This window comes from Neltuma alba, unplaced genomic scaffold (assembly GCF_004799145.2).
Source record: "Neltuma alba isolate B1F8T4 unplaced genomic scaffold, ASM479914v2 tig00013419_pilon, whole genome shotgun sequence".
Classification (NCBI taxonomy): domain Eukaryota; kingdom Viridiplantae; phylum Streptophyta; class Magnoliopsida; order Fabales; family Fabaceae; genus Neltuma; species Neltuma alba.
In genome coordinates, this window is record NW_021637672.1 from 261,889 (window position 1) to 276,496 (window position 14,608).

At 34.3% G+C, this 14,608-nt stretch overlaps 2 protein-coding genes across 2 annotated transcripts; both read right to left on the reverse strand.

Annotated features, from left to right (window-relative positions):
- Positions 1-2,196: 2,196 nt before the first annotated feature.
- LOC114737243 (uncharacterized) lies at positions 2,197-3,993 on the reverse strand. Its single transcript, XM_028925159.1, has 3 exons — positions 3,211-3,993; positions 2,741-2,855; positions 2,197-2,330 (listed from the first exon to the last, which is right to left on the reverse strand). The coding sequence occupies exons 1-3, from the start codon at positions 3,991-3,993 to the stop codon at positions 2,197-2,199; spliced, it is 1,032 nt and encodes a 343-aa protein (XP_028780992.1).
- A 2,317-nt stretch (positions 3,994-6,310) lies between these two features.
- Positions 6,311-14,439, reverse strand: LOC114737244 (uncharacterized). Its single transcript, XM_028925160.1, has 8 exons — positions 13,465-14,439; positions 13,000-13,246; positions 11,990-12,607; positions 11,877-11,962; positions 9,331-9,427; positions 8,939-9,237; positions 6,961-7,698; positions 6,311-6,316 (listed from the first exon to the last, which is right to left on the reverse strand). The coding sequence occupies exons 1-8, from the start codon at positions 14,437-14,439 to the stop codon at positions 6,311-6,313; spliced, it is 3,066 nt and encodes a 1,021-aa protein (XP_028780993.1).
- Positions 14,440-14,608: the final 169 nt, after the last annotated feature.

Consider the following 14,608-nt stretch of genomic DNA (forward strand, 5'->3'; position numbering starts at 1 on the left):
AAAACAAACCAAAAAGGGAAAAAAAAATCAGAAGATATTGACAAATTACAGATTTTTTTTTTCCTTCCAAAACGGATAAAAGGCACTAATCATACCTATGTACTGAATTGAAACAGGGATTAACATGTCTTTAGCATTTTGAACCGATAGTTTTTGAATGGTTTCATGCATTTCTTCAGTCCCAACATTTAAACAACCAAGTTTATTTTTGAGAGAAAAACTTAGAAAAAAAGTATAACAACACAATAATTTTGAAAAAAGATAAATAAAATTCATTTCTTAGAAAAGCAATATTACTTTCTTCGTCATCATTCAGAATAGATGCTTTGTCCCGGATGAGCAAATTTTCACTTGGATGAATTTGTAAACCTTGTGATCCATCTAGTGCATTCCAATTCATAGAAGAAATTAATAAACCAGAAATTACTATAATTTACATATTACAGCCATATTTTACATCATTTGATATGCATATTATATAGTCTACAAGAGAATACAAGTAGTAAGTACCTGCATCATGAACTCCAGTTCTTAGAGCAATTTTGGTTGATTGAACCAATGGCCTTTCAACGCTAATATCATACATCTCTTGATTTTGAAGAGCTACACAAATTTTTTGTAGAAAAAAAAATAAAACTCTGTAAACCAAATGGCACTAATTTGCAAAAATAAAAGTAAATTAATCCCATCTAATAAAAAAAAGGGTAAAATTCATTACTTTTTTGCTGCCAATAATTTTAGAAGCTGTGGCTTGATTAAATATATTGTCACTTAGATATTTGTGCCGTCTTCTTTTTCTATTAGATTTTAGCTCCCTTATATTCAATAATTAAGCTAGAGAGCAGAGTAAACCCAAATGTCATGAAAAAAGAAACTGAAAACAAAGATCAGTGCCTTCATTTTTGATCGATGAGGTCACGGCTTCCAAAGCTTGTGAAGGTGGATCAACAGCTACATGAACAAATCAAATGAAATTTAGAAAAAAAGGACGATTTATATTTTAGGGAGAAATTCTTCATTCTGAAAAAAAGATGAAAAAAAAAAGTTGCTCTACTTTTAGCTACTATAGGAGTTTATAGTTTGACTGGCCAATTTTTGTTAGAAGTATATTTTTGGATCATGTAATTTTTTTAGTATATTTTGATTTTCATGGTACAGAGCTTGAAATATGAATTAATAAGAAATGGAGAGGCTTAACAATTAATAAGAAATACATCATATCTAAATAGTTCAGATTTGATGAGTTTAGGTGCTCACCAAGAGTGATGAGCATCCCAACTCATTCCATTAATGAGTTATTACAAATCAAACTAAAATAATAGAGTTTAAGCTTGGGAGCAATTCCTATAGCAGTTGAAACAAGAAGACATATTAAGGCAGGGAAAAAAAAAACATAACTTGGAGATTGTAAAATAGAAACCACAGAAAAAGATTAATGTACCTGTTTCTTGAACTGAGGTCTGAGTTAATGAGCTTTCACCAGCCTCATCTAATGGTTTTTGAATAGTCTCATTCATCTCTTCAGTACAAATTTCGGCAAAAATAAATTAATAAATAAATTCTACAAGATTTGGCAAATTAAAATGAAATATTTTTCTTCATCGAAAAAGTTAAAAAAAAAAAATACTGTCGTGGCCATCAATCATAAACCATGTATAGATTTCCAATTACAACGGATTGTTTAAGTGTTATTATTCATCTAATAGATTTTAATACGTTGGCAAAAAATAATAGATTTTAATATATATGAAAGAGTTAAAATTTTAATTATATTGGGCTGCAGAATATCGGGGAACACAAAACAATGTTATAATATCTGAACAACCATAAAAATAAGCTCATTAAGAAAAACCTTCAAAAGTATTAAGGATTAATTTTTGGGATTTATTTGATAATTAAGTACTAATAAGAAGGGGGTAAAAAAAATAAGAAGGGGGTAAAATAATAATAAATTCATCACCCCAAGCCCAAAAGTGATTTTGGGTTACTATCAAAGCCCAAAGTATGAAGCCCAAGACGTGCCACGTCTAAGAATGAAGATGAGTTTTAGATTTGCGTGGATATTGGTTGATCCAATAGCTCCTCACTTCACCCACATTGCGGAACAGAACAGAGACAGAAGCAGCAGAGGACATCGGGGAAGAAGGAGGGCACGGTACCCACATGCAGCACTGGTTTTAGGACAGGGTGAGTCTCCTAAACCTTTCCCCCATCTCTATTTTCTTCAATGGCTGCTATTTGGGAATGAAGGGGCCGATTGAAATCTACTTCTTTTGAGGCAGAAGCAAACGTCCTTGCGGGTGAGGATGGTTTGGCATAGTTTGAGCTTCCTAAGAGCAAAATTTAATGTTATATGTGTGAATCGTTGATGCTGTTGGCTGTGCTGATAAGTGAGATGGTTTTTGAACCCAAAGCCCCCTGTCCTAATGAGTGTAGTATCGGATTCACATTAGAGAAGGGAAGGAAAGTTTAAATATTAGTATAATGTATGTGAAGATTGAGTGACTGTGGGTTGAGTTTTGCTTTTAGGTGATGAATATATCTTTTGAGTGTTAAGATATAAACAAATAAATATAGAATAAGATCTGAGGTTGTAACAATAATAAAATAAGTTTAACTAGAGAGCAGTAATATAGAAAGCCACTAGACTCTGTAAGAAAACAAAATTAAAGCCAATATTTGAGCAGTACAACGATCATTTACAAATAAACGAGGAATACAAGACTGTTTTAATCAGTACCTGTATGTGGAATAGTGTGTTTGCGTATTTCTTGCTTCCCTGAATTATCAATCTCGTTAGCCTTTGATTCTGCTCCATCTTCCTCGTAGCTCAATGCTCCGCTTGTGCTCGCACTCTTTGGAAGTGGAAAATAGAAGGGAATCAATGCAAACTAAACAATATAAAAATCGGCTTTTCTAAATGTTGTGCAATGACGTTTTCTGTTCATGAGAAGAAAATCAAATGGAGTTCATAGAGAAAGAACGATTAAATTTTCTCCTTGTCTGCAAGAAATGTTTTTCCTTCAATCAAAACAAGCCATATCAAGAAACATCAAATTAAATCACATTGAACAATAAATTTGCCATTATTTTCAACTAGCTTTCATACTATGTAAAAAGAAATTGCCACTGGAGGATATTACGCATACATGATATTCTGACGCTCATTATGTCATGATTAGTTTCCGTTATTAAAAAAACAAAACATACCATATCTTGGAACATCTTGCTGACTGTTCTAGTAAGATCACCTTCCCAACACCATATTCCTTCTTGTTCATCTGTCAGTATCTTTCGAAGCATTGGTGCACTTGTCTCCCTTCCAGAAAAGCTAGTCATTCTTGGACATCGTCGTATTACAAGTTTCTCCAACAGTGGAAGCTTCATGGAGTAGTTACTAGAGCAGAACATCTGGAGTTTAGACAAACTGTCAAGTTCCAAAACTTCTAGGCTGTTGAAGGCAATTTCATTTCTACTCTCCCCTTCCTCTTCTGCCACGATTAGCTCAACTGAATCACACTCAATTATCTTTAATGTTGTTAACTTGACCAGACTTCTTGCTGTTGCAGAGGTAATTAAATACATCAAGCCACTGCAATTTTGCACCTCTAAATGAGTCAAGTGATTCAAAGTTACCGAGGATGGCACCAAGTGCTTCAAATTGGAACATTTATCCACATCTAGGTATTCTAGAACGTCAAGAACCGGGTCCAATTGGCATCCTTCTCTGCATATATGCTGGAGTTCATTCAATTTATACAGTGTCAACTTCTTGATTTGTGTTTTAATCTCAATTTCTCCATTCTCATCTCGAGGCCTTTCTTCTGGGAATATCACCTTGAAAGAATAGTCTTGAATGAATAGCCACTCAAGAGAAGATATATTTTGGAGAAACCAATATGGAGAAGTAGCTTGAGCATCATCTAATTCGTACAACCGTAGAAAGTTGAGTTTGGGGAGTTGGTTTCTTGGAACTTGCGATTGAAATACCATGCTAGCATCCTCATTGTTTAGACCTAAGCTCTCTAGGTTGTCAATCACCTATTCCATCCAAGGAAAAGAGTTGATCACTAGGGGGAACATTTGGTATGTTTTAACCGTAGTATTTACAAGAGTCAATGGTGCTCCTTGAGAGTTCATTAAATCTTTATTTCCGAACAATGTAGCAGTAAGTCAATAAGTAATAATACCATACTCAAGAATATAATTGCGTAACATGCATCATATTTAGGTTTGAAGGGAACTTTAGAAACAACAGAAATATTATAAAATGCGTTTGAGATATTAAAAACAAAAAGGCAACGAAGCCTAGGAGAGTGTGAGGCCTGATAGGAAACGGCCTAGAGCCCCACTCTTTCGAAGGCTCTGCTGTGTGTGTGATTTGCATTAAAAAACCCACAATAAAAGGCCTGATTTGAACCTTTTTAGTCGCCTTGGGTTAAATCAAAAATAAAACCAAATTATGCAGTAAAGCACAACTCGGGTCGAGTCTCTTGAGGAGCCTTTTATTAATTCCTAAGTTAACTAAGTGACAAAGAATAAAAAGGAGGGGTTGAAAAAGGATTTTTCAATTAATAAAACTAACTATGAAAATAAGAAATAAATCTAAACTATTTTTTTTTTGGATATTTTTAATAAAGAAAGAATGAAAAATGCAAATTTGAATTTTAGAAAATCAGTAATGAGAATGCTTCTTGAAAACGGAACGTAGCTATCCTTGCTTAATAAGATATGGGAGTAAAATAATACACCAAGTTAAGAAAAACAACCCCAAACACGGTTTGGGTCAAGTAAACTCAACACTTAACTACCCTAAACGCTAGATAGTAATCAAGTTATTAAGTTACTTTTAAAAACCACTTGATGTGCAATTTAAATTGAGTTAATAAAACTTATTTCCCTCTTAAAGAATGCTCACGGAGACACTCAATTGCAATACATCTCAATCATAAAATCTAACAACGTGCCAGATAAAATAATTTTAATAATTGCAAAGGAAATATATATAAATTCAAATCCTAAGTAATACAACTCAAATTAAACTGCAAAAATCCAATTAACAGAAATTATAACGCATAATCTCAGTCTCCAAATCAAATGAAATATTCCTAACACAGGAAAAATCTAATGAAGTCTAAGAGAAAATTAATTGGAAAACTAGATACTTCCCTAGTTGAAGCTCCAAGCTCAAGCTACTCTTCCATCTTCAAGAAGCACAAGGGAATTAGCCTCTCATAGCTCTAGAAGAATCCACAATATATTTGAAGCAATGAGAATCCATGGAGGCTATAGGGAAAGAATTAATGTGAGGATTGGCAGTAGAAAAATATGGATGCGGTGGCGTTACAGGTCCTGATGGAAAGGAAGAGGAGTTGTGTGGCGTGAGAGGGAAGACGCGTGCGGGTGTGAAGGATATGGAGGTGTGTATTTGGCCGAAGGGAATATATGGGAATTGAAGGTGGGGACGGGGGTATATGAAAACGGTGAGTGAGTGGGGTGTGAGTGTGGCCGAAAGGGAAAAAAAGATGAAAACTGATGGCGTGGCGGGGTATATGCGGAGAGGAGCTGAAGGCTTGTGAGTGAGGTCTGATGGTGTGAGGCGTCTCATATGAGTATGTGTACGGTGGTATATATAGGAATGGAATAGGGGGGGCGGCTGTGATACCTGCGTGAAGGAGGAGATATAATATATATCCAAATCAAATCTCAAAGATAGGCATGTGGATAATTTCTGTGTCCTCTTTTTAATCCATAAAAATATAGATAATATCATAATCTGATGCCATCCAAGCTGTGTTTCCAATTTCCTTCTTTTTGCATTTTTTATTTCCTTCCTTTCAGCTTTCTATGATCTTTATTTCCTTATTTTTAAAGCCTGCAAAAGATAAAATGAGATGCTATCATAAAATCCAAAATCAATTATTTAAAAAGAGATAAAAATATGATAAGATCTTCTATTGAATCTCTAATTTCATGCAATCAATATTTGATTCAAAATATCTACAATCAATGCAATTTATATCACTTTAATTGATAAATATCTCTAAAAAGATATCAAATAATATATTAAAATCAGCATTTATCAAGGCCACAATAAAAAGGGAAGGGGCGTGAGAACAAGTTTCGGCCTCATCATATCTAGACCATTCACATCTCATTTGGATAGTCTAAGTTTAATTTTATTTTTTATTTTTAAATGAAAAATATTTTTTAAAATGATAGTTAAGAGATTATCTTTATTTTAGATTCTATACTCATTAAAATAATTATTTTAAAAAGTAAAAATAAAAAATAGATCTAGACATCCAAATCAGATCTGAATGGTTCAAATAAAAAATGTGTTAAATTAGAGTCAATGTAAGTGGTAACTAGCATAAAGTTAAAGAAATAAAAAAATTATTATAAAAATTAACAATAAAGATATTGGAAAAATTGTTTTAATATTAACAAAAAATTTAAGCTTCAGTGAATATTATGATGTTAACGGTGTTGTTTTATTTTCTGAAGTGAGGGTATAGATGAAAGTTTTGACCCAAAAAAAACTAAAACTCCTATAGAACTGTTATACCATATAAAATATATATTATATTCTAATTGCATGCATTTGTTATAAGATATTATATTGGCAATTAATACTGTAATAGTTGTTGCTGCTGAGAGAAGTTTTTTTCAAATTAAAATGCCATTTTACAAAATATATTGCATGGATTTGCAATACTGTCAATTGAAAGTAATATGTTAGAATTACTTAACTTGGCAAAACAACTACTCAACCATGATAAAAATTTTATAAATGATTTTGCAACTACAAAAACTTAAAAAATAGAGATATTAATGAGTAATATAGACCTAAGTCTATTTAATGACCTCTCCTAGAGCCCAATTATGCTTGGGCACACCCTTCACAAACAAACACATAGAAAGATTAATTAGTTATTTTGTTAAAAATATGAGCATTACCTCTTCGAGAGTGAAAAGAGGCTGCTGCATTGAGACATAGAGATTGTCATCAGAAAGTCTTTCTTGGTTACTTGTATCTTGTGTCTTGAACAGCTTTAATTTCTGACAATTGTAGACACCTAATGCTTTCAATGATGAACAAGATAAGCTATGATTTCCAGCACAAAATCTTTGCAAATCGTGTAAATTCCAAAGCACCATAGAGGTTAGCTGATTAAACTCAAATTTGACAAGATTATCTAAGGGTTCTTCTCTCTTGGAAACAATTTCCTTCATCTTTTCAGCACTCTTTATTGTAATTGCTTCAAGTTGAGGTAGGTGCTTAGCTATGGAGAACGGAAAAAGGTACTCTAAATCTCCACAGTATTCAACACGCACAACTTGCAGACTCTTAAAGTGAAGACTTGATTGGCAATCTGTGCTCCAAATTTGTTTCAGCTTCGGCAATCGAAGCAAGATTATATTCTTGAGCCGTGATTTATCATCTCTACTGCACATTTCCTTGGCACCCAACTGGAAAATTTCTTGCACTGAGTTGCAGTCTTTAACCTTCAACGTCTGTAGAGCTGCAAATACTTCGTTCATGTATATTGGAAATATATGCTGAATTTTCTGACACTTTTTCACTTTCAATGTCTCGAAGCTACCCATGGAATTCAGAGTTAGGACAGGGTGCCATATTGTTTCCAAGTTTTGCAAGTCTTCTATTATTATTGTTTCCAGTTTGGGTAGAAGCACCTGCGATCAACTCAATAGTTGCACTGTTAGTTATAAACTATACTTGGGATAAGTTTGATTGAAACAAATGCATAATTTGAGTAAACTCTGTTTCTGGCAAATTAACAAGTTCCCGGAGATTTTTGTATTTCCTCATCACTTTGGAACAAGTCAAGCCCACGCCACGTACTTTGACAAGTTTTCAAAAAATGAAGGCCTACAGATTTGATCAGTGATTGATTCCGCCGTTCGTGCGTCCGTGTTAAGTGGTTTTGTGCAGTCCATAAATCCATTTAGCCAGGAAAGAATGACAAGGGGCTTAATATTCTTAGCGCATATGGCATAATACTGGATGATTTGTCACAATAAAAATAAATAAATTTGGATTGTTTATGTCACTTCATTGTATCCAATTACTTATATCCTTATCAAAATGTTCGACAAAAACATGATATGTACATGGCAAACCAATAATATATAGTTGTCATCAGAGAAACATCTATAGTTGAATTTCGTCCTCTGATTTTTTTTTTTAATAAATATTCTAAGCACTAGTACTACTATTTAAGGTATTAACTGACTCTTATATTAAGGGGAAAAAATTACGAAATTCTTGTGGGAAAATTTTACGATAGACACAAACACAACCAGCTCATCTTCATTTTACTATTCAGACTTAGCCTCATGTCTTCTCACTGACAGCAAACACAACATGAACCTCTTTGTTTAGCGATTATTCAAAATTTCAAAGTATTAAAACTTATGTGTAACCTATTAAATTAAAAGAAATATCTAGTTTATATGTCTCATAAAACATGTAAATCGTGTTTATACTTTTTTTTTCCAATTATCTCACACGAATTATAATCATTTTATAAATATATTTCTAAGTACTTCAATAATGCATAAAAGAAGCCACAATAAGGTTATCCAAAATATTTCATAAATCATGTTGTGAAGCACAGGTCAAAACGGTAAGAGCAACTTTCTGCAATGGGCATCATGGCTTCGAAACTAGGCCGTGAAGGCCACGTCAACATAGAATTATTAGTCATAAATTATAATCTATATATGACCTATTAAAACTCTTAAAAAGCCACACTATTTATAATTTAGAAGTACATATAGATTACATATTTTTATTCATCAAAGTTTGTGTGTGTACGTATTTCATTACATGCGTAAATTACTTGGTATGGATAACGCTATTTTCATGTCTATTAGGTATATATAATTTGAACAAGGAAGCAGAGTTTCATACCTCTCCAATGGAACTCTGCTTCCTTGGATAATAGCTATCACCTTTTTCTGTTGTTTCCCTGAATCCTTGGATTTTTGACGTATGCAACTCCAGACTTTTATCAAATGAAATCTCCTCAAAATTTTCAAAAGAGACAATTTCTTGAGAGTTTCGTTTCCAGATGTGCTTGAACTCAGGAAGGCAAGAGAGATATATTCTTTTCAGATGAATGGTCTCCTTTTCCACTAACATTCTTCCTTCGTTCATATTTGGTAATTCAATCAGAGCTTCCAGTGAATCACACTCACTCACTCGAAGCTCTTCCAAGTTGGGCAGCACTTTCAGCAAATTTAAAGGCAAAAGGACTTTTGATAAAAAGTCACATTTGTGTACTACTAAATTTTTTAAATTACCAAACATTTCATGCTTAACATCACTGTCCCAGAGCCAGACATCTCCTAACTCAGGATATCGAGATAGCTCCAGACACTCGAAACCACGGAATGCCACCTGCAATTGTTGGCGTGCATAGGGTCAGCAGAACATAAAGAATGATTATCTGTTTCTCCATGTTTGTAAAGGTTGTTTTTGTTAAACTCAAACATATCCCCAAACATTCAAAACACATTGAACAATAAAGTTTGGCTAATTGAGATTATAGAGAAATAGTATTCCCCAACTTCATATGTCATGAGATCCACAATTGCTTAGAATAAAAGCATACCTTGTCTTGGAACATCTTGTTCACTGTACTGTTTAGGTCACATTCACAAAGCCATTGTACATCTTGTTCGTCTGTTAGTATCTTCCGAAGCAATGGTGCGCCTGTGTCTGTCGCAGAGAAACTCTTCATTCTCACACATTGCCTTATTACAAGTGTCTCCAGCACTGGAAGCTTGAAGCAGCAGTTACTACTAGAACAAAACATTTGGAGTTTGGGCAAACTATCAATTTCCAGAACCGTTAGACTGTTGAAAACAATTTCATTTATGCTCTCCCCTCCCTCTTCCGCCACAATTTGCTCAACTGAATCACACTCTCTTATCTTCAATGTTGTTAACTGAATCATACTTCTTGCGGTTGAAGAGGTCATTAAATACATCAATCCCCTGCAATTTTGCACCTTTAAATACGTTAGGTGATTAAAAGTTACTGAGGAAGGCACCAAGTGCTTCAAATTGGAACATTCTGTCACATGTAGGCATTCTAGAACATCAAGAACCGGATCCAATTGGCATCCCTCTCTGCATATATGCTCGAGTCTATACAATTTGTATAGCACTAGCGTCTTGAGTCGTGTTTTAATATCAATTTCTCCTTTCTCATCTCGAGACCTTTCGGCCGGGAATATCACCTTGAAAGACTTTCCTGCAATGGCTAGAAGTTCAAGACCGGGTGTATTTTGGAGAAACCAATATAAGGAAGTAGCTTGAGCATCTCCTAATTTGAAGAGCAGGAGACTTTTGAGTTTGTGGAATTGGTCCGGAACTTCCGACTGTAATATCATGCGGGCATCCTCACCGTCCAAACTCAAGTACTCTAAGTTGTCAGTCACCTATGCCATGCAAGGACAAAACAAATTGATCACTTGTAGGAAAAAGTGTCCGGTGATGTTTTTACCCTCCTATTTACAGGAATTCATGGTGCCCCTTGGAAGAGTTAATTAAATCTCTTGTCCCCAGCAATGTGATAGAAGACAAATTAAACTATCATATAATAGCAACACCATACTCAAGAAGATAATTGAGTAACATAGAGGTGACCAATTATTAGCGTGCCCAATATTTAGACTTGAAGAGACCTTTAGGGTGTGTTTGGTATGAGGGATTTAGAAGGGAGGGGAGGGGAGGGATTTTAATCATTTTCTCTTGTTTGGTAACACACAAATTTTAGGAGGGGGTAAAAAATTTTCCCTCCCCTCCCCTCCTCAACCTCCCCTCCAAAATTGGGAGGATTTGGAGGGGAAGGGTAATATTTTGCCATGTTGTAACCATTATGTCCATATTTTATTATGTTGTGATCATTATGCCCATATTTTGTTATGATGTGACCATTATGCCAATATCTTAAATAAAATAAGAACAAAATTATCCATATTAAAATATTTTTCCCTCCCCTCCCCTCTTTTTTTATAAATCCAAACATGATAATATTAAAATCCTTCCACTCTCCTCCCTTCCCCTTCCTTCCATTAAAATTCCTCCCCCCCCCTCCTCTCATTGAGCCAAAGATACCCTTAGACACTAGTAAAATTTTGGAGAGAAGACATGTATGATAAAACATGTTTGAGTTATTAATAAAAAACAAGAAAAAATACGACCGGAGGGAGTGTAAGGCCTAGCCAATAGGCGGCTGACTAGGGCCCCATACTGTACAAGGCCTCTGATATGTGTGTGGCAGTGTGGTTGTGTGTGAGATAAGAATGAAATCCACTGTAAATAAGAGTACTAATATTTTTACCCAGTAGACCCTAATAAAAGCTGTGTTAGGGTAAGGTCAATGTACGAGGCATCAGCAAATATAAAGTGAAACAAATAAATAAATAAATAAAAGTTTATTAAAAAATTAAGACATTTGGAAAATTGTATTAATTTTTTTTTTTTTTAAAGTTCCAACCAATATTATGATGCTGGTAGTCTCAATATATTTTTTGAATTGAGCATATTGAGAGAGGTTTTAACAAGGGAAAGATATATCATATTTAAAATCAACTACATCATGAGATATATGGAATGGATTAAAAATATTATCAATTTGAAATCAAAATTTGAGATTTACTTAGTTACAAAGCTTTCAATAAGTGACTTTGCAAATAACACAAAAAACTACAAAAGTAATATAAATATTAATAAGTAATGTGGACCTGAGTGATGTTTAATCTAGGGATTTCCAGACACATCGTGACAAAAACATGCACACCCAGAAAGTATGATTATTTTTCTTAAAAGACAAGCCATACCTCTTCAAGTGTGAAAAGAGGTTGTTTCATGGAGACATGGAGATTGTCATGAAGAAGTCTTCTTTGGCTACTTGTACCTTGTGTCCTAAACAGCTTCAATTTCTTACAATTATTGACATCTAATTTTTTCAATGACGAACAAGATAAGCTATGATTTCCAGCACAAAATCCCTGCAAATTTTGTAAATTCCAAAGCACCACGGAGGTTAGTTGATTGAACTCAAATTCGACAAGATCATCCAAGGGTTCTTCTCTCTCAGAAACGATCTCCTTTATCCTTTTAGCTTGCATTATTGTAATTTGTTCAAGTAGAGGCAAGTTCATGGTTATGGAGAATGGGAAAAGGTACTCCAAATCATCGCAGTCTTCAACACGCACAACTTTCAAGTTCTTAAAGCGAAGACTTGATTGAGAACCTTTGCTCCAAATTTGTTTCAGTTGTGGCAATCGAAGTAGTGTGATATACTTGAGCTGTGTTGTATCATCTGCATCGACATCCAACTGGAATATCTCCTCCACCGACATACAGCCTTGAACCTTCAGTTTTTCTAGTGTTGCAAGTGCTCCATTCATATAGTTGGGAAATATCTTGTCAATTTTTTCACAGTTCTTGACTTCCAATGTTTTAAAGCAGGCCAAAGAATTTGAAGCCAGAATGGGTTGCCATATCATCTTTAAGTTCTGCATGTCTTTTATTATTATTGCTTCCAATTTGGGGAAAAGCACCTGTGATATTTATTTGCAAGGTTAGAGCTGCTGTTATTGAACTGGCAAATGCAGAACCTAAATAGACTCCAAAAATGAGAACACGAAAATTGAGAGAATAAAATAATATTCTTGATGTTCAGATTAAGGGATAACTTTAAAATAAATTAAGGAATAAGGGATCAGATGGTCCCATAGATTGCCGCATAGGAGGAATAAGGGTGCTGACTTCACGTGTGGATGCACTCTTCTAATTGGAAAACTCAATTAATTTAAAATATAAGACATACCCTCATAAATTAATAATAGAGGGAGGGATTGACATTGAATTTCAACTTCATAGAACCAAACTATGGTTAATAAAAGCAAACGCGACCACCCAATAAATTTTTTTCGGTTCAAATTAAATTTACCTCTCCTGGTGCAACGCCATATTTCTCGTCTATGGCAACTATCTTCTCCATCGTATCACATTTACTTATTCCAAGTTGCTTGAGATTTGATAGTTTTCCAATCATAGAAGACGGGAATAAATATTTTAAGCCACTGCAATCTTCTACAGTCAAGTTGGCCAAATTCTCCATCAAACATGGCGTTTTGTCATCCCAAATTGTTTTCAAATTGACCGAACTCAACTTCAAAGTCTTCAGATTAGAAAATTTAACCTGTGAAAGAAAATGGTTTTAGTTTCGCTTTTATAAAAGAAATACACAATAAGATAGAATGGACATAATGTTAATAATGAGAATTTTGAACGATCATGGATATCTAAAACCTAACGTCATTCATGTATAATTAAGATGATGCTGATAAAATGTTTCATCTTTGCATATAACTCACCTTGATCAATATAAGGGTACAAAAAAAAATTTAAAGGATATACCTTGGCACTAAAAAAGGCTGTTGGAGTATTAGCCTGCAACGAGCCCTGCTTAGTTCTCAGAAGAGACATCAACTCGTGAGAGTAAAAATTGTAAATGATTGGCAAATGTTTTAGAGTCAAAGAGTGCAATGAAACAAACTCAATATTGTCATCAATAATTTTTCCGCTCTCTGCATTTTCCAGAGACACAATGTTTGTCATAGAATTGCATTCTGAAACTTCAATCTCAACAAGATGAGAAAAAGCTTGAACCACTGAAACAGAGAAGGGACATATTAATTGATCACAACTTTTGACTTTGACGAACTTAAGTTGGCCGAAAGAATTATTCCTAACCGGACCACGACATATCTTCACCAAATTATTGAGATTCTGAAGTATCAGTGTCTCTAATTTTGGAAACAAAGCTTGAGTTTGATTCCTCTTCATGGAGTTGGTAATATGTTGAATTTCACCATTATTTTGGATGTGCAAATGCTTTAGCAATGGAAATCCTTCGCCATTCAATTCAAAAAGCACATTCGAAATGCCACTTATTTTGTCCAAGTATAAATCCTCAACTCTTTCAATCAATGTTTTGATCCCTCGTTCTCCTCGAATACTGGTATCTAGTTTCACCTTTAGCAACCTTAATGTCTCTTTGTTGTTTAACCATTCCCATTTATCCCCAATGACAATCTTGTATCTTTCTAACTTATCAAACGGTATGTCCTTGGGCAAAAGCCAAGCCTCACTAACTTGAATTTCTAGAGTGGTCAAGCAAATCAAATGGCTAAGCTTTGAAAGACTTGCATTTGTCTTTTTCTCAGATGAACTTTCTACCTCCCAATTAATTATGGCATGGCCCATATACAGTTCCTCTATTTTGGTCAACTTGCACAAAATATTGGGTAGGGTGGTCTTAATTCTAGAATTACTCAAGTCCAACATTCTAAGCCCGGTCAACTGCTCTATTTCACTGGGGAACTCTTCCATGGATGAATAGATTAAGCTAAGAATTTCTAAATTTATCAGAACACCTATTCCAGTCATATCTTTCAAAGAGCAAAAATCCAAACACAACATTTTGAGTTTGGTCAAATACCTAAGAGATATTGGCAATGAAGACATGATCAAGCCTCTTAAGTCTAATGCTTCAAGGTTT